The sequence below is a fragment of the Prionailurus viverrinus genome, chromosome A1 (assembly GCF_022837055.1).
Source record: "Prionailurus viverrinus isolate Anna chromosome A1, UM_Priviv_1.0, whole genome shotgun sequence".
NCBI lineage: Eukaryota > Metazoa > Chordata > Mammalia > Carnivora > Felidae > Prionailurus > Prionailurus viverrinus.
Window position 1 is genome coordinate 199,195,875 of NC_062561.1, and position 27,060 is coordinate 199,222,934.

The window sequence follows — 27,060 nt, forward strand, 5'->3', positions numbered from 1 at the left end:
TCCCTCAGTGTTACTGAGAAGTAATTGACATACATCACTGTATAATGTAAGACATACAGCAGGACAGTGTGATTTACCTATACTGTGAAATGTTAACATAACAGGTTCAACTAACATCCATCTTCTCATAGAGATACAATAAAAAGAAAAAAATTAATAAGGAGGATAGGACCTATCAAAGGACTGCTTACTATATGCAACTGTTCTAACACTACGTATATTAATTTAACTATCACAGTAAGTGTACGTTTTTAGTCTAATTGTATAGCTGAAAAAACTAAGGCAAAGCAGCTAAGTAATCCGCTCCCTGTCAGTGAATGAGAATGTGAATCAGGCGGTCTGAAACCAGAGTCTGTGTTCTTAACGGGCAACTTTTAATAAATACTTCAACGACTGCCCTCATCCTGTCGCTTGGTAAGAACCCACAAAAATCTAACAGAGAAACGTTAATGAGGAAGACTGGCAAGGTGGTCTAGTATGGCTAAAAGAACTGTGTAGAATCTAAAGAATGACCACGGGTTGAGCCAATGACTAAATCCCAAGTCCAAAAAGGTGGGAGACTTAAAAAAAAAAAAAAAAGCACTGCAACATCCCTCAGAAAAGAGCAGAGCTCGTTACCTGCTGCATCGGGCGGAGGTATATGATGCGGTTTCTCTCAGGAGGCATCCGTAGGATCTGGTCTAGTACTTGATCCATATTCAGTTTCTTGCACTGTGCGTAGTCAAATCGATTTACGATTGGTGCATTTTCTACTTTTAAATGTTTCAGTACCCTGCACCTGGTAGCTACAAAATGGAAACGATAAGCTCCATGAATAGGTCGTACAAAGTAATATAGCAGTCAGTGTACCGCCCACTTGACAATGATCTTTGGAGGACCGGGCCGACTTATATTAGCAAAAGATGCCGCAGACATGAACATCTTTAACACAGGTCAAGTACTCTCATAAAGTACAACTAACAGTTATCAAAGGGATTTGAAAACGTGATTCTGCCCTGTTCAAAAGAAGGTGGTCACCCCCTCCCACTGAAGGAACTTTTTCCTAAGATTTTACTTTGAGGAGTCCACATTCCAGAGAATGACTTTGCTTAACCATACAAATTGTTTAGAAAAGATTTACTGAAAAGAATGAATGATGGTAACGGTTAAATTTTATGGGTAATGTTCAAATAAACCTAGAATAATTTCCATATATTATTTTACATTCACCCACAGGAAATGAGCCGAGTTGATTTCAATTCCTATCATAAGTATAAAAAGAAAACCTTAAAAGACCCAAAAATATTTGGATACTTTGGTCTGAAGCTGTATAGTTCGATGTGGTAGCCACTAGCCACCTGTAGCTTTTTAAATTTCTATGAACTAAAATGCAATAAGATTAACAATTTAGTTCATCAGGCATTAGCCACAGTTTGAATGTTCAACAGTCACATGTGGCCAGTGGTTACCATATCAAACAGTACAGATACAGAACATTTTCATCACTGCAGAGAGTTCTATTAAAAATGCTGGCCTGAGGGATGTCTGGGTGGCTCAGTCAGTTCAACGTCTGACTTTGGCTCAGGTCACCATCTCAGTCTGTGAGTCCAAGCCCCCCACCAGGCTCTGTGCTGACAGCTGAGAGCCTGGAGCCTGTTTCGGATTCTGTGTCTCCCTCTCTCTGTTCCTCCCCCACTCATGCTGTCTCTCTCCTCTCTCTCAAAAATAAACAAACATTAAAAAAATATATTAAAAAAAATGCTGGCCTGAAAACACGATTAAATATTCTCCCTGTTTAACATGTAAAGTGTAGGATTATAAAGAAAAATAACTGTTACATAATAAATGCATTTAACTGCAACAGTATGTTCAACTTCAGAAAAATATCCCTTTCCTCTATTTTTAACCTCAAAGTTCATTCTAATCCAATTTTTACTATGGACTTCAACTTAGTCCAATTCAAGAGACAATCAGAAGAGATAAAACCATAATCAAACTGATACGCTTGATTTCTTTAATAAGACATCTCATGATGTCCTTGACCCAGATGTCCCCACCTCCCTGTAACCAGCTTGATGTCAGAGGGCTGAGCCAAGTCTCTGTCTTTCTGGCTTATTTTCTCCTTCTGTGACCTGGCAGGAAGAAGGGCAAGCAGGGCAGGGGACAGGAAAGGAGGAAAAGAGAGCGGACGAGATGGTGATACAGGTTTCAATGTGCACCTTTAGAGAAGACATGGGGTGAATGAATCATCAGCGTCAGGCGCCAGTCAGATTCTCCAAGAGATGAACAGAGAAACGAATGAGAGGTCAAAGGCAGCAGAGTCCAAAGGCTGAGAGGAAGATTCTCAGACCTCAGAGCGGGGAGCACTGCCGGGGTTGCCCTGCTGTTATCACCCCTGAGCTTTTGATGTGCCCCTACTGTGTTTTACGAGTAGACAGTCGTTCAGTAGACAGTCTAAAACTTCATCGGTTGGAATGGAGTAAAGTACCACTCTTAAGGGTGAACATAGGGTCTAGAGTTTTCTAGAATTCAGGAGAGAGGTAGCGTTTATTTCTTAGTTTTATCTCTTCTTTCTGGGATTCTCCTGGTTTATGACAAACTGGTAAGGATTACCTAGCTTTGTTTACTACCAGTAACATAAAAGTGCAAAAAAAAAAAAAAAAAAAAAAAAAAAAAAGGAAGCCCCTAATACTGCAATACTAATAGAATAAAAATTAACATCTGGTAAGCTTTTAGAGGTCAGACCCTCTACTACGTGTACGTGTACATATACACATAGACACACACATGTGCACACAATTCACTGCACTTAATCCTCACAAATATGTGTTTATAGGGTAAGCATAATTATGCACACTTTACAGATTGAAAAAGATGAACACAGAGAATATAGAACTTGTCCAAGGCAACAGACATGTCATAGCTTCATAATTCCACACGGATAGATATCAAAACTATAATTTTGAGTGAAAATGGAAAAATGGACATACTATATATCTGAAATTATAAAAGCTCACACAACTTAACACCCTGTTATTCGTTCAGAGGTAAATATGTACGTAAGTAAAGATGGACTGGAAACACGCGGACTAAGAAGAAAAGTGGGGCCTGGACTAAAGATATTATGCCAGGAACTGAGGTGATGATCAACCACGTCAATCAAATCTAGAGCCGTTAAGCACCTCAGGCCCAGTCACCAGTGCCCACAGAACATGAACACAAAAGCTGTCCAATGTCCTACAGCTTGGCAAATGGTAGGGACAGGACTCAAGCTGAGATCTACCAGACTCTGAAGCCCATACATGTTGTTAATCTACTCTGTTAGATCAAGTAACAATTACCACTGGGAGGAAAGCAGAGGAGAGGCTATTTTATAAGAAGCCTCTGCACACGGTCCCTCACAAATACTATGGAGTAACTGAGAATGACAACAAGGACAGAATGACAAATAACCCGACGTAATGATTCCTTGGAAAAAATAAAGAAATGTTATTGTAGTATTTATGAGTCCTTAATTCTTTAAACTCATTCTTGACGCTCTTGTATGACCCAGGCCTTAAGACATACCGTGGATGAACATCATCTTGGGACAGTCTTTTAGCACTAGATCTGTGATTCCACAGTTGGTCATAGTGACTCCAACAAGATTTTTGGATTTTAATACGAGGACCTACAAAGAGAGAAACTTTAAATGATGTATCTTTCTGCAGATGTTTTTTTAAAGGTTAAATGTTTTCACTGGCACAAGCTACGAAGCAGCTGTTACCAATTTCTTCTCTTTTAGGGCAAAAAAATTATATGTATAAAGATGGAATCTGGAGTCATTATTCAGGACCTTAGCTAGACTGAAAGTTAAGCGAGGGTTTTTTTCTTCACCTGCACATGGTCATCCTCAATCACAGGGTCGCTGGTACTGGTGGACTTATCTGCTGTCCGTTTCCGCTTCATGGCATGCCGTGGCTTTGTTTTGGCAACCTCTAGAAAAGGCAAGAGGAAAATCCAAACTTCAGCTTTTAGCTTTCTTTCCTCCAAGAGAATGCACTCAACTGCGTATGTATGAACTCTGTCAAGGTGACTCTCAAATCTAGGACTTGGTTCCCAACAGAATATAATCGGATTATATCCCAATAGAACATAACTACTATTTCCAACTGACTATTCCAAAACAACATCACCCTCCAGGATCTCAGACTTCCTGACATCAAATAGGATATCCCTTTTCATGCCTCGGCAATCTAGTTAACATTCCCATCTTTAGTCACTCAACTCATCCTAAAATACTGTTGGTGAATTAAACTCCCCACTTTCCTGCTAAACCACTTTAAATTACTAACTTAGTAAATTACTAACTTAGTAAATATGTTTCAAGGGCTGACACCTGTTCTTAATTTTATCCTACTCCATGTCCTGGTCATCTGCCACTGCCAATGCATCTGAAGCCAAAAATCATTCTAGCTCCTTCTGCCCAGAACACCTCTTCCTGACCTCACTTTCTGAAATTCGATCCACTCCTGAAAGGTCTAGCTCAAATACCACCTGCTCTAACAAATCACCTGGGTCCCCAAACCTTATAAATGGTTCTGTAATTCCCTGAAAACTTATTTCTCAACTTAAACCGAAAGCTCCTTGAAGGCAACAAGACCGCTTTATTTCACCTTTGAGTCAACGTCAGCCACTAGCAGTGATCTAAAATGAACATTTACTGAACGAATTGAACTCAACGTTCACCGAAATGCATGACGGATACGTAAATGGAATAACAATAATGGCAAATATTTACTGAGCACTTACTGTGTGTCAGGCACTTTTCTAAGCGTTTTACTTGTATTCACTAATTGAATCCTTAAAACAGCCCTCTGAGAGAGATTATTCTCCCTGTTTTACACACGAGGAAATAGAGACATGGGACACCAGAAGAGCCTGCCGTCATGGAAGGGTGGAAGCAGGAGGCAATGCCAGGCCATCTAGTGCTCGTCACTATGCTAGAAAACCTGTGGTCTCATTTATCTGCCAGATCCTTCTTAGTAAGGCCCTGACTCATTTACTAGTGTTGTTGTAACACATGATAGTTTAATTATGAAAGCAAGTGTTATCTTGATTTTATCTTGATTTTATCTAAATGCAAGGTCTAAATTCATCTCTAAAACTTTAACAAGCACATATACATTCTAAGACAAGACACTAAAAAAAAAAATCACCGTCCTCATTTTTGATAAGCATTCTGTAGCAGAGCATTTACTGCATGCAATTAGGTTGATCTTCATGAATTAAATCTCACCACACTGCTTTCATCCTACTTGGTACTTCTGTAACCTCAAACGTCAACGGTTAGCAAGAAAGGGAAACAACGTGCAAATACTGCAAATTCCCAGAGGCTTGGGTTAGAGACGACTCTAGAGATCTAATCTAAGTGCTTTTCTTTTCACACACCAGAACCTTTCCTCCGCCATCTGAAATCTTTGGGAAATCTTACTATGCAAACCCACTGGAAGCAGCTGCTCTTGGTGAAACCTAAAAGGGAGCCTCAGAGTTCTACCCATCAATCTTCCGCTAAAGACCCTGAACCCAAACAAAACCCTGGGGTTTCAGAAAAAAGATGAGGACTACTGATCTAGCTAACCCACTAAAGGCCTTCTTCCACAGTATTCCTGAAGGAACGTCACGTAAAATCTCATCATCTTTATTGACAAGGAACCTGCTAAACGCAGCACATGTCACATGGCAGACAAAATTCATAATCAATAATGGGAACTGGTTTGTCTCCCAGTACCCCAAAAATGAAAACAAAAAAAAGTCTGTTTCAATTCCTTCAGGACAATTTTGAAAGTAGAATCTTCTCTTAGCATTCTCTTTTCATGATCTGATTTTCAAACTTTTCACCTTCCTGGATTGCTCTCTTTCCTCTCCCCTTTAATTGATCAGAACATGGGGTTCAAGGTTAAATTTCCTGCTCTCCAGAGTGCCCAAATTGGCAGTTCATATTTTCTAAGAAAAGTTACAAAACTGAGTCACACTTTATATGTAGATAAGCATCAAAAACAAAGGCTTCCTTCCCATGGTAAAAGAAAAAAAGAATTTGTCATTTTTTTTTTCTTCTCATGCTTCCCTCTTTGTTTAAGAACAATTCATAGTGATTTCATACATCCACCAGCATCAACATACCTCATATGTTGGTTCCTACCACTTATTAAGTTGACAATTATTCACTGAGCCCCAAACCATGTAACACACAATGCTAGAAATTGGGAATAAAATTGCAAACAAGAAGACACTCTCCCTGCCCTCATGGAGCTCAGTCTATTGGAAAGACAGACAGTAAAACACAGAATTATGACACAGTATAGTTAACATTGGCGTAGAAGATGCTACAGAAATACAGAAAACAAACCAATTCAGTCTTGGGATGTCAGGGAAAGAGGTTAGTATTTATGAGAACCATACCATATTAATCTTAAATGCTATTCTTTGACAATCCAATTAGTTATTTTTGTGATATTTATTTTATAAAGTATACAGTGAGGATACAAAGAGCAACTTACAGTCATTTATTCCGAAAATAAGAATTTATGACATAACTACGTTAGCTTCTAACAGAGTTTTAACACTACATAAGAAAACCAAAGTAAAAGCTCAAACATTTTCTTTGATAAAGTAATATTAAAAAATCCATAACACTCGATCAAGTTTGTTCTTTTATTAGTCTGTATTTTTCTCCTTAAAACTCTGAAGAGCAGAATGGCCAACAGATATCAAAAAACATGCTGGATCAAAAATAGCAAGTTGAAAGCCACTCAAATAACTTGTTCTTTCCAAATGAGATCCAGATAATACTAAAATTAGCACTTTGACATTTCTCTAGAAAAGCTGTTACTGAACGTAAATGGACATTTGTACTGTTTAAAAAAATATGAGGAAATCGTATATCTACTGTACGATCAGCTACACACACATTAGAAGCCTTCTCAAATTGAAAAAAAAAACACACAAGAAAACAGATGTAATTTACCTAAAAAAGTAAAAATGAGATTTTTTTTTTTTTTTATTTCTAGAGAATTATTTCAGCTAAGACAAGTTCTAGTCCTGAAACAAGTCCGAAGGAAATGGTAAAGAGGGTAACAGAACATGAATGATTTACATTAAAAACAAAAACAAAACAAAACCCCCCAAAACAGCAGCAACTGAAAAGTTTACTCAGGGACAAAAGACAAAATGGGAGACAGAACAGTCCCTAAGTGGGAAGACTCCATGCTGTAAAAATGACAATTATCTTTTCAGTAGATCCATGTAATGGAATTCTAAACAAAAACCAAGATTTGCTTGTGGAGCCTGACAAAATCATTATAAAATACAACCATAAAAATGAATGAGACATGCATGACTAGCCAAGGAAATTTTGAAGAAGAAGAATGAAAGAGGACAGAACACGGGAACAGAGCAGAATGGCCAGAGATAAACCTAAGTATATGTAAAGTACGTGATAAAAAAGCATCTCAAAAGAATGAGAATGGAGGTCAATGAATAGTACTGAAATAACTTAGTGACAATTTGGAATAAAAAAATAAAGCTCACCGCCTGCAGGTTAAAATAAAGAGCTAAAATAAACAAATGAAAAACAAATCAGATGTAAACAATGACTGGAGGCATATTCAAGGAAGGTCTTCCACGGCAGAAAAATAAAGAAATCAGAAAGGGGAAACTTGTAGATGTGACTTTACAACCATGAAAAACCATGCAACAAAAGGCATCGTCACGGGGAGTTTCCGTTTAATGGGCACACAGTTTCCACTTGGGAGGATGAAAACGTTCAGATACATGGTGGTGATGGTTGCAAAACAATGTGAATGTATTTACTGCCAAAGAAATGTATACTTCAAAATGGTTAAAATGGTGAATTTTACGTTATGCATTAAAAAAAAAAAAAAAAAAAAAAAACGATATGATAAAACACTTAAAATTCCAGCTTGGGGAAGTATTTTCGTCGTACGCCAGAACTAGTGTCTGTAAACTGTAGTGAAATGTTGAAGTAGAACTTATATTTAATTATGAGTTTATGCTACTATGATGATTAGCACACAGTGAAGGAAGAGCTCATATTTATCTTATGAAAGCTTTTTTTTTTTTTTTTTTTTTTTTTTTAGTTTAGCTCCACATGATTTGATAAGCTCAGTTCTATTTGGTAAACAAAAACACCCTAACTACATTCTGGAGCGGATTTTAAGATTTTAAAAGTGAGGGAGACCTGGAAAAAATTAAAATATATTATTATTCATTGATAGCTATTCATGACTTAATAAAAGCAGGAGAGATTACTTAAAAATAAGGTCAGAAATAAAAACTATGGTTGAGAAATATGCTTACCCCACCCAACCCAATGCCTTGACATATACATCATAAATATTAATGAAATTACACACATACATACATATATACATGTTTTCAGTGTATTTTCACCAAAAAGAATTCTCAGCTAAATTACCCACTTACCTGCTCATCTCTTGGCAAACCTACCTGGAAGCAAAACTAGATTTCAGGAAAAACTACTAAGTACTGCAGAGGCAGACAGAGGGGCAAACCCCTATGTTACGTTCCCCAGCCTCGGCAACTTGAGGTCCTCACCCTTTGGCTAAGGTTTAAAGCTTCACTGAGGGTTACGACTCCCCGCAGTGTGGGATGGGAGCAGAGTCACACGGGACTTAGACATCAGCATCAGTACTGTGTTTAGGGTCAATATACACACAATTATATCTCTCTTAGCGGCTTGACTATTTGAGTTTTCCTGGGGTGGATGTTTTACAAGCTCTTTTACACACCTCCCTCCGCCCCCGCCCCCACCCCCCACCGCTGAAAATAAGTTCAAACTCTGCATGATCGATCACAGATCCCCCAACACACAATTCAATCCGCCAAACTGGCTTTAGGCAAGAAAACATATAGAATGAGCTCATGCCCTTGTCAAGGCCTAACCTGCAGTCGCTAATCCTGGCAGCATTGTCATACCTGACTCAGATACCAGCGGTACATGGGAGAGTCTGCTCCTCGCCCTTGTTAGGGGCCTCCGAGGGTAGTCTTCATTAGACTGCACGTCACAGCTCTCAGGCTGGGAGCTCCCCCTCCTGTCCTCACCTGTAGCCCCAGAGCCACTCCCATTAGTCCTCTCATCATGTGCTGGGCCTGAAGACCCCCCTTGTGGCAGAGTCCTAAAGGAAAAGGCGGATCTCGTACCATCCGGGCCATTCACAACACAGGCTCGGCTGGTTGAAGGACGTTCCTCATCAGAACACCTGCTAGTTCTCCTTTGGGGTTCCTGGGGCCTGTGACAGCAGCATCTGGGGCAGACAGAACTCTCTGCATCTCCCTCCTCCATGGCCTCAGAGTCCTCTGACCCACCGGGGGAGCAGACACACTGCCTGGACACATCCACTTCTGAAGGGCTAGGCTCGGAAGAGCCGCCGCTGTTCACCGTCCTTACAAAGTCGGGGCTTTGAGAAGCAGTGCTGTGTGAGCTGGAGGCTCCCGCTGTGCTGGCGGTGGCGCTGCTGCAGCTGGGATACACATCCTTGTTTTTTTTCTTTTCAGGAATATCCCTAGCTGCTTTCATATCGGCTTTGATCTGCTCACTGGTGACCTGACAGCCTTTCTCACAGCTGCTTTCCTCGAGGGGACACTGCTTCGACTGGCCCATCTGATGGGAGCTGTACCTCTTTCGAAGTGGAGTCTTGCCTTTTCCACTTACTGCTTACAGAAAAAGAAGAACGGCCCGAGGAAAAGAAAAGATTTCAGTACAAATTCTGGACAAAAGGCAAGAGTAAATCTGGAACAGGAAACAACGTACACTAGTTTTCCTAGAGCATAATGGTGACATCACTCAGCTGCTCAAAAAACTCCCTGTGGTCTCTACTGCCTACCTGGTTTATTCTCCTCAGTTCAGCCTCCAAGGCCCATCATGATCTAATGCCAAACTACCCTTCTGGTTTCGTCCCCTCTATATACATTCTACACGCTATAGCCCAAACCTGTCTCTCAACCTACCCTGCCTTGCTACCTCAGGGCCTTTGTTCTCACCAATTCTTCAGCCTTCACCTCTGTCCAATCTCTTCTGCACCCCCACCCAAAGCCCCGTAGTATATGCCCTGTAATATTACTGTTTAGATTTCTGACCCAACTCTTCGACCAGACTAGAGGTTCCCTAGAGAGAGAGGGGTCATGACGTCTTCATCTCTGCATCCCTCACTGCACTTAACATAGTACCTGGGGCACAGTAAGGCTCAATGAGTACATAAAAGAATACTTCAATAAGATTTTGTCTGGCTGACAGAAGATCTAGTTCCTAAATTCAGAAACTGAACTTTCTAGGAAACATTAGTCAGCTGGTCACATTCCTTTTCCTAAATTTGAGTTTCTGTAAAAGCCCCTTTCAACCACAGTGTGAAGATACCCGAATTTCTGTAAAGGAACAAAATGAGAATTGAGTAATCAGTCATTGGTTAGTAAACAATTCCAAGTCTAAAGAACCGAGCTTTCCACACAGAAGTGTGTATATATTCCCGGTTCAGTGTTAAATGTATACTGAGCACTCAAACACATTAAGGTGTAGGGTACCCAAGGGAAATTAGTGGACAATTTGTAAAAACCTCATCCTTTCTCATAGTGGTAAGCATGTGGTTCTGAGAAACAGAAGGGAAGGAGAGACAAGGAAGAAGAGTGAACTGAAGGTTAAGACAATTATAGTTTCTTGGTGAGGAAAAAGGGTAGAAGGCTGTTGACTAAGATACAAAGGGAGGCAGGGATTGTAAGAACACACTTCAGGACTCCCTCAAGCACCAAACTAGCCACCAACATTCACTAAGCACACCTGGACAGACTGTCAACTGGGGAGTGGTTGTCTCCTCACTGTTCTGGATGCCTCGGGGGTCATCCCCCATGTGAGGCCCAGGCCTCTCACTAATCCCTGGTACCCTGATGCCACAAAGCCTCTACTGTGGAAGTAATCCTCACGTCTTTTCTTCCCTGAGCCTTGATTCCAGAATATTTTTGTTGTGCTACACCTGCCCTCGAGAGCACCACCCAGATTCCCCTCCCCCTTGGGCTACTGCTCTTCTCGCCTCCTGTCACATTCCGTAAGGATACGTTAACTGCACCACAAGTTGTGGTAAGGACACATTATACAAAGGTCAAGTGTTGTCTGTCAATTCTCATGATGACTCCCACTAACAGGTCCCGGCAAGACAACATCTCTCACCTGACAATTCCCTGGACTGCACGGACTCTCCAGATTTTTCTTCACGCTCAGAGTAACGCCGAGCACCATTCTTAGGAATCCAGACTTCTTGAAGTTCTAGACTGTCTTCCTCATCATCACTCTCTGAATCATGAACAGTAATTGGGGTTGGTTTTACAACACGCTGAAGACCACTGGGTCCTAAAACACAAAAGCACAGGCCGAACAGTTACTTTTTGCCAAGAAGAAAGGCTGTCACTTTAAGTACTGTTTCCAAGGATCTGGACTCACGGAGATGCTATGGCTCTAAGTAGCCTCTCTTACCACTCACATTAACGGAATATACGCTTGGATAAGATACTGGGAAGCACTTTAAAATTTAAAGCATTATGAAAACCTTGAGTATGATTAATATGCCAACCAACAGTATGCATTTCTAAAGGCAGATCAAGACAGAAGATCGTACAGCAGCCACCTTCAGGACCTTCACTATTTGAAAAAGTCACATAAATCATCCTAAAAATAATCCTATTGAAAAAATAGGCTATTCTCCCAATTTTGCAAATGTATGAATGAAGACAAAGGAAATGAGGCCGAACCTCAGACACCTACAGGACTGGTGAGAAGTCTCTGCCTTCTTTAACTGAGCATCACACTATCTCACTGGATATATCAGGTATGTTCTTGAAAGGCTCGATGCATGTTACGGTTGGGTTATTTGAGTATCTGCATTTATGTAAAAAATGTTTTCTCTGTTTGGTAGTATACCTTAAAAACGTTTAGTTCTTATGACCCAATTCTCTCTGAAAAATGACTTAAGTTCACTCCACCGATAAAATGTAAGCTCCAAGGAACCTTGCCTGTCTTGTTCCTGTTACACTGTACAATGCCTGGCCCAGAGTAATACTCAGTTAATATTTGTTGAATAAGTGACTGCATCTGTAAGACACTTAAAACAAGGACAGTTAAAATATTTTCAATTCAAAGACAAGGTGGCATTCCAACAGACCAGGAGTGCAAAAATTTGAGCTGTAATTTCAGTTCTGTCCCCTGATGACCGGGGGAGTGGTCTTAAACGAGTTATGCAAATTCATTCTGAAACACTATTAGTTTCTCCACCTGTAAAATGCAGGGTTGTATAAGGTCATCTTCCGGGGCCTTATGACTCTATGGCCTGCCGTAAGTCACCCAACAGCAAATGGAGACTAGATCTTGCTCTGTTAACTAAACTGGGTCAACCTCTCCACTCCTGCTCCTCCCCACCAAAATGAAGGGAGAGAGAGGACAAGCAAAATACTTAATCAGGTCATTTACTTTCTCCATCACAATTTGAGGGCTGTCTTTCTACATAAACACGCATGTGTGAACACCAATATAGAAAGAGGAGTTGTTACCACAGTTACACAAAATAACTAACCAGACCTTAGTAAGATACATAAATGTGCAGCAAGACCACCACTCTAACACAGGCAGGCCTCAATAATAAATAGCATATGACACATCGCTAGCTACAATATTAAAAAACAAATCACGCTGAGTGCTTTACTTTCATTAGAGTCAGGCCTGCGTTTTCATAACCACGAATGTGGGAGTCACAGGATTACCTGCTTGCTCCTCGTCAACATCCACAGGGATGACCGCCTGACTGCGAGCTGCCATCTCCCGTCCGCTCGCAGCCACCACCTCTCCGTCTTCTGGCACCATGTCTTCCATCTCATTCAATGCTTTAACAAAAATAAACACAAAGTGAAACAGGAGAGGTCTACAAAAACCACCACAGCAGGCAAGTCTGGGGCACCCCAGAGAAATGAACGGCCCTGTGATTATTAGGCCCACTCGGGAAGGACAGCCTGTAACTGGGCTTCGTGAGACCGACGTGAACAAGGAGCACTCAGTTATTCCATGGGACAGGAAATCACGATGGGAAAGGAGCACGTGGGGGAGCGAGTCCATCACCGGAGGACGAGAGCAGGGAGAACGGCACACAGCCGGCAGAAGAAAAGCACCACGTTCATTCCTGAAGAGGCTGACAGGAATGGTCTATGAGGCAGCTGTGTGCCAGCTACTGGAAGCCTTATGATCATTTTACAAGCGATGATAGTACCTGCCAGCTGAAACCACGACGTATTGGGCAAGCACGCTCAAACTGTACGTGTCCTCTCCTACTCTCTGGAGGCTGTGGTATCATTTTTGGCTAACACGTGACAAGGATTACCAACAAATAAACTAAGTGCACTTTGAAATTTTAGTACCACTCAGATGTTTGGCATCAAAGAATTCGTGGCAGTTACTAATGCCTCTCCGTGAATGAGAATGTGTGATTTTATTTACATTTTCCCAGAAGACGAGCGCAGTTTCAGACCAATAACCTCAATCAGTTTATCCTCTTAAGATAAAATGGTCACTTTTCCAAGAGGACCCTAAATAAAAGAATTCCTGGGTTTGCCAGCTTTTTACAAGATTAAATTCAAATCCCTCAAGTCAGCATTCAAGGCCGTCCATCTAGTGCCCTCTTACAGCCTAAGCCCGTATGCCTGATCTCAGATTGAGTCAGGATAACAGCAGTACCATCCTTCACATTACAGCTCGGCCACGACACAGGGCAGCAGAGACTGTGTCCACCCTGTTCGTCACTGTATCCTCAGTACCTAGGGGTGCTCAATGACTATGGCTGGCAAATCAATCAACCAACCAACCATCTGGGTGAAATGAACAAACCAACAAAGAGAAAACAAGATCCTGTTCCTGAAAGAACTAAACAATCTACTTAGGTAGACAAGACAAACTCATACAGTCAACAAACAAGGCAAAATAGGATTATGACAGAAGACACCATTCAGCTAGGTGTCTCTGGAATATACAACAGTGAAATCTGAGATTTTATGGGGACAGTGGGATTTGCTTTGGTCTTTAATATACACTAAAACACATTCCCCCCCCTATGTCTGGCCCCCCATCTCCAATTCCTGCCCAGCTCTAGCCCTCAATATTCTACATTTAGTGCCCAAAGGTGGGCTGACCTTGCATACAAACCTGTCATGATAAAAGACCAATCAATTTTCTTCATTTAATTCTTATGAGCAATTATGAACAGCAGTTGGTAATCAACGTGTCCATACTCTAACCTTACTTATTTCTTAAAGCAATCTTGTAAGGGCACTATTATTAGTCTCCTGTATGCACAATTAAGGAAAAGGTTAGTAATCTGCTAGGATTTGAACTGAGGTGTTTCCTGAACCTACAATATACAGTGAGTAAATGGAGAATTTATCGTCCCTGCTCTCAAAGAGAATGCACACATTCTAACAGAGATGTCAGAAATGCAGAATAAGGTCAGAAGAGACTTGCTAAGTGCTAAAAAAAGTCCAACTGCAAGGGGAATAATGACAAAAAAAGGAACAACTGGTTTTCCTGGTGGGCAGGGAAGTTTTCACTGATATGAAGTGATACTTCCTATACACCAGGATGCAGGTTACATCTTCCTGGAGAGTAAGTATCCCGGTGATAAAAAAGAAAAAGTGTTTGTGTTGAGATGAGGGTGTAAGAGCAAACAAGGCTAAACAGGTAGCCTGGACCCCAAATTGTGAAAAGCTTAGAAAGCCTCGCTGAAAAACTTACAATTATTTCTCCCAGACAGAGGTGAACCATCAGAGAAGTACCTTCCTATGTCCATGTGATAAGGTTTTTTAGGTGTTTAATATCATATCCAAAAGTTACTTTATACTTAATTTCTTTCATGATCTTCATTCATTTGAGTATTTATTAAGCATCTACCACAACGTGCTACTGTTCCCAGGTGCGAAGAAACAGTGATTATATTCAAGATCTCTATTCTCATGGAGTTTACTCCAATTGGGGAAAGGAAGAACTATTAATAAACAATAATAAAGAGATCTGATAGTAATATTTAATGTAACAAAAGAGAATAAATTGGTGGCTACTTAAGGTGGAAAGTTGGTCAGCAGGTACAAACTCCTGACGGCAAGTCATGAGGATGCGACCGACATACAGCATGGTGGCTACAGCTAATACTGTACTGCATATGTCAAAGTCACTGACAGAATAGATCCTAGCATTTCTCGTCACAAGAAAAAAGGCTGTAATGATGTATGGTGGCAGATGTCTACTAGACTTATTGTGGTGATCATTTCACAACATATTTGTAAGTATCATCATGTGGTACACATGAAGCTAGCATGCCAATTGTAACTTAATTAATAAAAAGGTGGTACGGAAAGATATCTCTGAGATTAACATTTAAACTAAGACCTAATACCAAGAAGGAACCAGCCATGCAAAGATGGAGGGAGGGCCATCCTGAGAGGCAGCAGTTAGTGTAACAGGTGGTGCGAGCCTGGCTCGCAACAAGTGTGGTGGGTGAGGTGGGGAGAAGCACGAGGTGAGGACAGGCCAGATCACGTAGGGTTTTATGGCCCAAATCAAGAAACCGGATTTTTTTCCTAAGGCAATAGGAAGCTACTAGAAAGTCTGAAGAAAGGGAGCCATATCACCTGGTATATGTTTTTTTTTTTTTACATTTATTTATTTTTGATAGAGAGAGACAGAGCACAAGTGGGGGAGGGGCAGAGAGAGAAGAACACAGAATCCAAAGCAGGCTCAGGGCTCCGAGCTGTCAGCACAGAGCCCGACGCGGGACTCGAACTCACAAGCCGTGAGATCATGACCTGAGCCCAAGTCAAAGTCGTACGCTTAACTGAATGAGCCACCGAGGCGCCCTGTCTGGTGTATGTTCTAACAAGACTGCCCTTGCTGCTCTAAGACTTAATTTTAGCTGATCAAGAGAGAAAGCAGGGAGACCAGTCTGAGAGGTATTAAAGCCTGACGTGGCACAGTGGTGGTACAATGGGCAAGGAGAATGGAGAACAAATGGGGAGATTTTTAGAAGACAGTAACAAGTCCTTGTCATAGAGAGCAAGGAGGTGGTGATAAAGAAAAGAGAGGACATGATTCTTGGTTTAGATGCTTTTGTGTCATGATATTTTATCATCAGGGCAGTACATTTTTTTCAGAATGATTTTAACTTACAGAAATTATGTAAACAATCTTTTAATCAAATATCAACGTTTACCAAACGTTTTGTTCAGCTGAAATGTTATCTCGGTTGTAAAAAATCCTGTTACAAAACATAGTCAAACCTTAACGGATCTGAGCTGTTTTTACAGATATATAACTGGTCTCTTTTATATAAAACCTGATTAGAAATTTATAACCTTTATTAAATGTTGTAAAAATAAAGGAGAACTCACTGTCTTTTAACAAAATGATTTTATATGTAACCATTTCTAGTATCAGAAATATTTAGTGGTTAACAGTTATCTGCCCAAAATATAAAATAAAATGCATTTACTGTGATTTTTTTTTTTTAACATTGTAGCTCATTCTCGGGCTTCAAATATAAGGATTTTCCAAAAATTAATGGTTCTCAAATGGCGGCTCCAGACCAGCAGCATTAGCATCACTCGGGAACTTGTTAGAAATGAAAGTTATCTGGCCCCACCCAGCCCTACTAGCTTGGACCCTCTGAAGGCTAAGCCCAGCAACCTGTGTTCTGACAAGTCTTCCAGGTAATCCTGATGCACTAAGGTTTGAGAACCACTGCCAAAAACAAAGGCTGCAGAACAGTTTCACTTAGATTAATTTAGGTTAATGGAGGGCAGAGGGCAGTGGTGAAGGAAGGGAGCAGGGTACACAATTTTTTTTTTTTAATTTTTTTTCAACGTTTTTATTTATTTTTGGGACAGAGAGAGACAGAGCATGAACGGGGGAGGGGCAGAGAGAGAGGGAGACACAGAATCGGAAACAGGCTCCAGGCTCTGAGCCATCAGCCCAGAGCCCGACGCGGGGCTTGAACTCACGGACCGCAAGATCGTGACCTGGCTGAAGTCGGATGCTTAACCGACTGCGCCACCCAGGCGCCCCCACAATTTTTAAAAGTAGGTAAGTACCTGGGATTTATGTGTTAAATCAAGATAGAAATTTGGTAAAATGACATATAGGCAAAACTATGCTTTGTAGTTATAATTACTTCAAAGGTAATTATATTAAAGCAATTTGGCAACATGTGTTAGCAATTACAGAAGCATGATTTTGACACATGGTAATTTTATGTTAGGCAAATTACTAAAATATGGACACCTACTCCTGTTTCAGAGTGTTGTAAAATGCAGGTAATGAACTTACATTTTCAATTAACATAACTAGCCCATAATAAAGCATTCTAAATCTTAAGAATTTTGGAAGCGCAAATATAAGAATAATATTCTTATCAAATTAGAATGTTCTGATAAGTCAATACAGTACTCTACAAGCAATAAAATCATTTTCTGAAGCCCTACATCACCTTAATGATAATGTTCACTGAAAAACAGGATTATAGGAGTTTATAAACAAAGACACTTAACTTATGCAAATTAAATGGCTTTTAAAATTCTACAATGCCCTTCTTTTAAACTCTGCTACTCCATGCAAGCTGATGAAGTTTAAATACCACAAGACAGTAAAGAGTGGGGGCCTCTGCTTCATTCTGGGGTTGTTCCAAAAACCAAGTAGTGGCCCATGCATGAAGACTTTTCAAATTGTAAATTGAGTTAAATCAACATGTCAATACCACTTTCAAAACTCAAGTAATTTTTAAGCTACTGTTAAGTTCGCATGTAGAGTAGAAGCATCAATGTCAGTCATTTCAACAAATGCTAAGTCCCACTCCCTGTACTGCTATTTAAATTATTTTTTTCTTCACTTCTTTTTTATTTGGAATCTTTCCACTTCTGGTTTTGATCAAAAGTCACATCCCAGCTCCTTATTTCTTACTTAAAAGAATCAAACTGGTAAATAATACAGTAACAAATACAAATAAATATTTTGCCAACTCAGAGATGTGTGGAACCAATGTATATGACCATCGGCATTTCTCTACAAGTGCTGCCATCATCTTTGGTGTTCCTGGCCTTCCTCTGGTTGAAACTGTTTGATTCTTCAATCTCGGCATTTCTGTATTCATGCCTTTTGCTTCTTAGCCTTTCATGGCATTTGAAGATAGAGTACCTGACAACACTATACCTCAAAATGTGGTCTGTATGCAAGTGTCTCATCTCCTGAGATCTTAGTTTCACATGTTAGTAAGGTTCCACTGCTCTCTCATGAACCAAATACAGTGTTCTTGCACACGTTTTGATCTCTGCTGCACCAATATGTGATTTCATAATGGAAGGCATTCTCCATTCTGTACTGAGAAGCCTATGGCCATGTAACTTCCTGGAGACTATCATCTGTCCAGTGCCTCCACTCCAACCACAATGGGGTCCCTAGGATTTGGGGAGGTCTGCACTGCGGTTGCTGTAACAGTTTCTCATGGATGGTCTGTGTCCTCTGAAGTCCAGGTCCTCATGGTGCTATGTGATGGTACTTAGGGACAAGAAGGCAAAGAGACAATACCTGGCCTCACTCTCCCTCCTTCAGTCCTAGCACCTGCTGACTCTGCACTTTTGTTTTTGTATTTTGCGGGGAGGATGTCAGGGGAGAGATTTAACCCTAAGTTTAAAATTCCTAAAAGTACTCATGTAGAAATAAAAAGGATAAAGTTGTACATAACTGTAAATTACCTCAAGAAGTAAGAAGATTGAAGCTAGAAATAAAGGCTAGGAATTCGTTAGCATATAGTTGGTACCGAAGCTGGGGGTGAGTGAGCTCATCTAGAGAAAATGTGTAGAGAGAGACAGACAGATGGAGAGTCAAAGTAGAGAAGGTGCCGCAGGCAAAGGAAACTGAGCAGACACGTCCAGTGAGACACTAGGAAAACCAGGAAGATGGTTTCAGAGATGCCAAGAGTTACATAAGGAAGGAAGCAGTGGACAAGAATGACAAATGCTGCTGAGATGTTAAATAAGATGCAAGTGGAGAAATGACCATCATCTTTCTTAACAGAACCACGGGTGACTTTACCGAGAGCCAAAATGGAGAGTTCTGCAGAAAACATGTGCGGTGAGAAAGTGAAGACAATGCCTACAGATGACTCTTCAGTCGGGACCTATATTCTTGGAGCAATCCCAAAGGGAAGCGTGCTCAACACACAGTGTGCTTTCATGATGAAAGCACTTACAGAACCTCAGGGCACCCTATTTCTCATTAATTACTGTGTCCAAGAAAATGAGCAAAAGGACAACGCTAACAAGATGGCGTGGAGAGATTCTTTTTCCAGTTCTTGAGGGTCAACCGGGAAACCGGAAAACGTGGTAAGAACACAACTTCCCTTCATCCTCACTCACCAACAGAGGGGCAGATGAAGCCTAAGAACACAGGGGCTGGACACAGCAGGTGTTTAGTCAATACTGAAGAGCTGCATGGATAATTACGTTAAGTGAATCCAACAGGTCTTTATTAGCTCAGGTACCTAATATGTTGGGTGGCTGTTGAGACTTAATGATGAAAGGCAAGTGAGAGGTGCCCAACACAATATCTAGCACGTGACTGGTATTCATTTTTGTCAGATCTAGGAACATCCAAAAATAGTCTCCACAATGAAATTCAATTTACGTATTTATCGGTCAGGGAGATAGAATGGGATGCTCTTTTGCCCAAATCCTGAAAAGTTAAATTTCAGTTAAGCCAGGCCTCTAAGGCTCACTGTACCCAAATTCCACAGCATTGATGCGTCCTTCCCATTCTGTATGCACCCTTACAGATTTTACGGACGAGAGGCATCATGGCTTTGAAACGAATAAGCAGACAGGCACATTTCATCCACCACCCACCCCATCTGCCTCGTCAACCAGGTCCCCACAATGTGTAAAGTGACAAACTGAAACGGGGGAAGAAGGGAACAGAACAGGGTCAGTCAGAGAAATATAATCCAAAGTAAAAATCATTTCTGTTTGGAGCTCACAAAAGATCTGGGTTACCGTCGGCTGCAAACTGCTGCTCTCCTGGCTGCAGGTCTGGCCGGAAGTCGTTCTCCTCATCGGAGTCATCTGGATGATGGTGATTGTTATCGTGGATGTTGGCATTATTCTGGGCATTATTGTCATTGTCATTGTTGGAGTTCTGGTTGCTAACAAGGGCCGAGGAAACCCCGATTCCTGTGCCTGCACTTAGACCAACTCGAGCACAGCCCTAAGGCAAGACGAAACCACGTGCGTGTTCATTGAAGTTAGTACAGAACACTTCATTTTTAACATTCATCTTTATGGAAGAATATTTACATAGCATGACTTTCACATATGCATAAAGGACCTTATTAAAGGCAAGCAAGATGAAGTGTTATCAGTCTGGATCTATAGGTGATGAAATGCACAGTGGAAAGAGGTCTGTGCTATAGCTGCGACCTGAAACCCCACATTCTAACCTCAAATCCTGAGCCTCCCCCCACTATATTGTACTGCTTCCAACAGTGGGAATGTGACCATTAAGAACTGAGGAGAGAGGCTCCTGGGTGGCTCAGTTGGTTAAGCATCAGACTTCAGCTTAGGTCATGATCTCACGGTTTGTGGGTTCGAGCCCTGTGTCGGGCTCTGTGCTGACAGCTCAGAGCCTGGAGACTGCTTTGGATTCTGGGTCTCCCTCTCTCTCTGCTCCTCCCCAGTTTGCACTCTGTCTCTCTCAAATAAATAAACATTAAAAAAAAAAAAATTAAGAACTGATAAGAGAAAAAAAAAACTGAGGAGAGAGAAGATAATTAGTTGAAACATCAAGTTTTTATACAGGGCGAATGAAGTGTTATTTGTGAAGTAGTTTAAAAATAACATTCTGAACAACTAGACAATCTCAGATTTTTCAGGATATGCACAGGAAAGAGAACAGCAAAGTAAAACATTTCCAAAATAAATCCCTAATCCTTATTTATATCTGAGGTTTTTTTTTTTTTTTTTTTAATGTTTATTTATTTTGAGAGAGAGCATGAGTACAAGCAGGGGAGAGAGGCAAAGAGAGAAAAAGAGAGAGAATCTCAAGCAGGTTCCATACTATCAGCACAGAGCCTGACACAACTGGGGGTCAGGGGGAGGCTCGATCTCACAAACCACGAGATCTTGACCTGGGGCCAAAATCAAGAGTCAGGCACCTAACCTACTTGAGACACCCAGGCACCCCATATATTTGAGGTTCCTAAGTAAAGATTTATTCTCCCAACTAACTGAGTAATAAATTTGGCTTGGCTCAAATTTCCACCATTGCTTTTACCTTAACCTTGTTTGTAGAACTGACGGAGACAGCTTTCCACTTACATTTTCCTTCCCCTTCTCTGGAGACCCCTTACCAGAACAAGGGACCATGTAACACTATAACCTTTATGCCTTCACTGAAGCTAGCAGTAAAAAGTCTAATTATAATGTAAAGGCATATTATTAGAAAATCACTTAGGTTTTGTGTTTTTCCTTGAGTATTAGAACAAATAAAAAATCCCACAAATGTGACTTACTTTGGGTGGCTCACGAAACATCTGGTCTAGCGAAATAAACTCCAGGCTGGGCAACAATTCAATAAACTGGCCAAAGGAGTCCAGCTTCAAAGCGTGGCACCGCACTAAGTTGATATCAACCAATCGAGTCCATCTTGAGTGGTCTGTTGGAGAAATGGCACGGCCAGAGAATTTAACATTTTCTCCATTTTCTCCACTACAGATGAATTTTGCTATAGGTCACAAATACTTTCCAATCCTTTTTCTTTAAAGAACTTTGCTCTTCTCTCATGATCTCAAAAACTTGTTGACTAACCTATGATGTTTCCTTACCTAATTTCACTGTGAGAACTACATGGCTTGGGAACCATTAACTGGAAACCAAGTCAGCCTTGATTTAAAATGTGATCCATTCAACAACCTACAGGCCTCTTCAACAATAGGACACTAGTTAAAAAGATGTTGGTGCATTCATTTAATACAACATTATGCAGCTCTTTTAAAAGAATGAAGGAGAACTGAGTATTGCTATGGAAAGCTCTCCCAAATATTCCGAGTGTGAAAAACAAGCTACAGGAGAGGATACACATAGTAAGGTCCTTTTGTATATATAAATCATTTTGAAATGCAATACATGTATAGGCTGCAATATGCACAAAATAATCTGTCCAGAAGAATATATAAGAAACCGTTGATGGTGGTTACCTTTGAGAAGAGGAGACTTTTCATTTTGTACCTTTCTGTACTGTTTGGTATTGTTTATCAAGTGCATGTATTACTTTTAGTTTTTAAGTGTTAACAGGAGTTCTGAGTGATGGGATTATAGGCCATTTTTTGTTTTCTTCTTTATACTCTTCTGTATTTAAGAAAACAAACAAACCAAAAATCCAATAAATGTTATTTTTTAAAAGTGATCTATGCCTGCTACAACCTAGTTTGTATTTCCCAATAACTTTTTGGTGCAGCTGGGCCAGGGACAGGATTTCACTTCCAGCAGGGGAGACATGGCCATTCTAATGAGTCATCTCAGCAGATGCCCCAGAGCCCGAAGAAGATAGGCTGGAGACGGCCCTGCAAGGGGCCGCAGTACCCCTGTGAGGCAGCGCAGACAGTAGAGGAGCTGTTCTGCGGGTGGCAGTGAGGGGGCCTGGTTTGGTGAAAGATGATGTCACAATGAAAGTTCTCTAGCTCTGAATTCACTTAAAGGTTTGTGAATTTAGGTATTCAAGAAGGGCCTTAAAGACACTCAGGGAGGAAAATGAACCCCCCCAAATAAGGAAACATATCAATCACAAAAGTCACACTTGTACACATAAGGGATCAGGTGGGGAGAGGAAAGCTGAAATAGCCAAGGATTTTAAGGCAACTGAACAGTTCAATACAAGTTAATGTTAAACATGTCACCTAATTAAGTTTTTTTGGTTTTTTTTTTTTTTAAATACATACCCACTTTGTCCTTTCAGATGATGTGCCATTTGAAGGTAATTCAGAGAAAACAAATATCCCAGGCAACAATTGCTAACATTAGTTTTATGTCCCTGACTGAATGAAATATATATAAAAATCAGGGAAGCTGAATCCATAACCTAGACAGTGCCAATTTCTAGGCAGAGAATTTCAGAGTTCGAAGAAGCACTGACAGAATTCCAAGTTCGTTATCAAAGGTTCCCAGAACTTGTACGAACGATCCATACAAAATATCTACATTTTTACAATAGGAATGCAATTTGTAACCACATAGAGAAAAAAAGAAAAACATATTACTTTCGATACCAGTCAGACATAGCCTTAGTTAAGCCTACAGTACCTGAGATCCAATTGTATGGGTTATGTAGATGGGGGCAATTATAAATTGCCAGGTATTTGATACAGGAAAAAACTTCATTGACTGCCTTCATCCCTATATCGGTGATGATACCAGGATTTTCTACCACATCGGCCAAACCATACTTTACCAGATCTGCATTCGCCATTCTACCTAGAAAGAGAAATTTAAAAAAAGAGACAGAGAGAGAAATTCTTAAATGTCATGGAACGTTGCCAATTCTTTATTTTAACATCCAATATATCACTCTCTATGACCGTTCTGGGTCATCTATCCATCATGTATTCAGGTTGGAGTACAATTTTAGGTTAGGTAGTCTGTGCAAATACCATTTATATTGCAAAATAAAAATTTATATTAAAAGCCAAGGGAGAGCTAGTAGAAACATATTATTTTCAATTGTTTAGGAAAGGAAAAAAAGCAAAAATTCTTAAAAGTAAAACAACATATTGTATTAGTTCACACTTACAGGAAAGTTTTAGTTTTATCTTTTGAAAAGAAAAATAAGATCTTTAATACGTAATTCTCTTTCACAGTAACAGGATCGTGTTTTTGGAGTCAGGTATGGCCACGTAGAAAAAAGTAAACTGGGAAATCAGACTCATTCTTAGCCCCTGTGGTATTGCTTAGTAAAGAGGTGCCCATCCCCAGAAAGTGGACTTCTAACTCAAATACACCCACTCCCTCTCCCACTGGGCTTTAGTGCCTCCTGTCATAGGCACAGACTGAGGGTCGGGGAGGTAGGGATTAGTAAAAGAGGATCCTCCTACTAGACTCCGGCAATGGAAATCATACCTCATTATTCGCCTTTTGTCCTCACTTCCCCCAGCTGCCTGCTCCTACTCTCTAAGATGGTCCACTTGACTACAAGCAATTTGAAGGAAAAAGGGAGCATGACTAGTTTACAGTTATAATTTCTGTGTCCAGCGTAGTGCTGGGATGCAGGCACTCTCATTAATGTCTCTCACAGTCCTTACTGCCATCTGACACAAAACACAAACAAAACTGTTGCTCTGATGAAGCTGCCCCGCATATGGCAGGGACTGACACCTTTAGCCCAGAACACATTTACAACTATTTACTCCAAGCTCTACCAATTTTACTCTCCACACAGGTCACGGTCTCTCTCCTACAGTCCCTGTTTTTGGTATTTTCTGGCATTTCTTGCAGAGTTTACCTTAACCCATCCTTTACAGTTTGAGCAATTTTCTTCAGCCTGCTTATAAAAACAGCAGGCTGTTTTCTTGTCCTTTGGACTTGAAACTTGTCTTCTCTCTAATGACTGGGTAAATCTTGAACTGGCTCTGTTCCCTGTCTGCATAAATGCTGCAACCTAACATGATAAACCCACCTGATGTTCACTCCTTTGAGGCCACCTCCTTCTTCTGGCTCTCAGGGTCTCCGGATTATCATACTCCCTCAAGCACCCTGATGATATCACCTAGAACTCATTTTTGTTTCCTTTTTCTTTAGCCCACAGGTCAGCTAAAAGTAAAAGCTACCATTCACTAAATGCTTTCTAAATGTCAGAGACTGTAACGATAAAACTGGTTTTATTACTGACTCCTCCAAACCATCTGAGGGAAAAGTGGGAAGTGGTCTTACCTCCGCTGTAACAAATGGGAAAACATGGAATTAAGAAGTAACCTGCCCAAGGTCCCATCAGTTATGAGGCAGGTCTCTCCCCCGCTCTCCAAAGCCCCAGCACCAAAGATTACTCTATACTGCTTTGGTTTTTAAAGAGTTTTAGGTGACTTTTCTTATATTCTTAACATAGCATCTGCTTTTCAGCATATCCATATCCCCAACCTGGCACTGTCATTTCTGCCATAAATGTATGGGGCACAAAGGTGCTGTTTCCATTTAAGTTTTGCCAAGTCTTTGCGACAAAACAATGATACAAGTTTTACTAGAGGTGATGCCACCTCCACCTTCTGGAAAGATGCTTCAAAATCTAAATTACTGGAAGAGTGAGTTTAAGGGATGAAGTATACATTCCTTCCTAGACAGTCTGTTAGAGGCACCTGTCATCACCGTGAGACAGAGAATCCTAGGCTGTCTCTGGAGGAACGGAGGCAAGTATGTATATGGAGAAATGGGTGAACTGCAGCAAATATGAAGACAAGAATTGCTTACGAAAGGTCAAGACGAGACTTCTATCAAAGAGACTATGAAACAAGTTATACTGCAAAGCACAGTAGTAGTCAAAAGGTAAAGTGTATTTCTACTGAAGGTGCGTTAAGGGGAAAGAGATACCTACAGGGAAATAGCTGGTTATAAAGACAACTCTTGGGGGCACCTGGGTGGCTCAGTTGGTTAAACTCTCACAGTTTGTGAGTTTGAGCCCTGCATCAGGCTCTGCGCTGACAGCACGGAGTCGGCTTGGGATTCTCTCTCCCTTTCCCTCTGCCCCTCCCCTGCTTGCTCTCTTTCCCTCAAAATAAATAAAAATAAACTTAAAAAAAAATAATAAAGACAGCTCTTCAAGACTATCTTTCAGTGGACCTAAATTTGGCCATCTTGAAGATAGAAAATTTGTCAAGTTTTGAGCTTTGGAAAAGAGGAATAAATACAATTATAGAAAGAACACCAATTACCAAGTTAAAAATTGTGTTGGGTCACGCATAAGATATTGTAGAAACAACACACAGAATGGAACCAACCTCAATCAAAACTAGAAAAGTCTGAGATCAAATACATTCACTTCATATGAATTTAGCATTTTAAAGCTGTGTTGGTGAAAAGCCAATCTTTTTCAAAGTTATACACATTAAAAAGGATTCCCACGTTAAATTGGCAAGAAGATAAGGATTTGCTTTCTCAATCCTTCATATGGAATAATGAGCACCGCCACAAGGAAAAAGTGAACAAAACATTACTGTGACATCTGTTTGACCTAGATTGTCCTGACTAGAGGAACTGAGCCTTCTTATGTTCTTCTACAACGCAAATTAGAGCCTGAGAAAAAATGCCATCTAGTATGATAGTGAGTAAAAAGACTTGTTATAAATTACATGGGGAAGAAACTAATTCTTGCAAAAATCAAAACATGCTGGTGGTAGAAATGATCTTGCATGTCTGATTAATGTCATGGGGAGAAAAGCTTGAATAATGAATTGACATGCATTCAAACCCAACTGAATGAGTTCCCAGTTGTAAATACATTCCAGAAAATGCTGTGAACAAGCCTTCCAACAGCGAGCATCATCAAATGAATACTGACCATTACGTGCTCACACTATCTGGGAAATCCAGAACCCCCAGCGGGCTTATTATGGAAATGAAGAGCATGGACAGGGAATGGAACCTCATCTGAGAGGACCATCAAAAGCTTCAAGAAGTGTGGCAGATCAAATTCAACAAATGGAACCAAGGATGATGTTCTGTGAAAAAAATGAAGCAGAATGGGAAAGAAACTTGGGCAGTAAAATGGAGACAATATCAAATGTAGGTAAGGACTTTTTTTTTTTTTTGTATACTGTTAATCATATATTTTCCATAATATGCTAAATCAGAAGCAATATGGGAAAAAAAATCACTGACACTTCAAGTTGAAATTACAAGTTTCTTTTTCAAGAAGAGAGAGCACCTAAGATTTTAAGCTAATATTCAAGAAAATACAGCATA

General features: G+C 40.5%; 1 protein-coding gene across 5 annotated transcripts in view; it reads right to left on the bottom strand.

Moving 5' to 3' along the window:
• The window catches only part of FBXO38 (F-box protein 38), a 56,665-nt gene that overhangs the window by 3,870 nt on the left and 25,735 nt on the right, over positions 1-27,060 (bottom strand). For 3 of the 5 annotated variants that reach the window (XM_047849693.1, XM_047849710.1, XM_047849725.1), the window contains 9 exons: positions 23,416-23,586; positions 21,630-21,772; positions 20,116-20,326; positions 12,802-12,921; positions 11,219-11,398; positions 8,977-9,711; positions 3,856-3,956; positions 3,547-3,649; positions 619-785 (listed from right to left, as the gene is read on the bottom strand). In XM_047849693.1, coding sequence (XP_047705649.1) covers positions 619-785; positions 3,547-3,649; positions 3,856-3,956; positions 8,977-9,711; positions 11,219-11,398; positions 12,802-12,921; positions 20,116-20,326; positions 21,630-21,772; positions 23,416-23,586 — 1,931 coding nt within the window. The remainder of the gene's footprint in view (positions 1-618; positions 786-3,546; positions 3,650-3,855; positions 3,957-8,976; positions 9,712-11,218; positions 11,399-12,801; positions 12,922-20,115; positions 20,327-21,629; positions 21,773-23,415; positions 23,587-27,060) is intronic. The other 2 variants (XM_047849703.1, XM_047849716.1) reach the window with 2 other exon arrangements.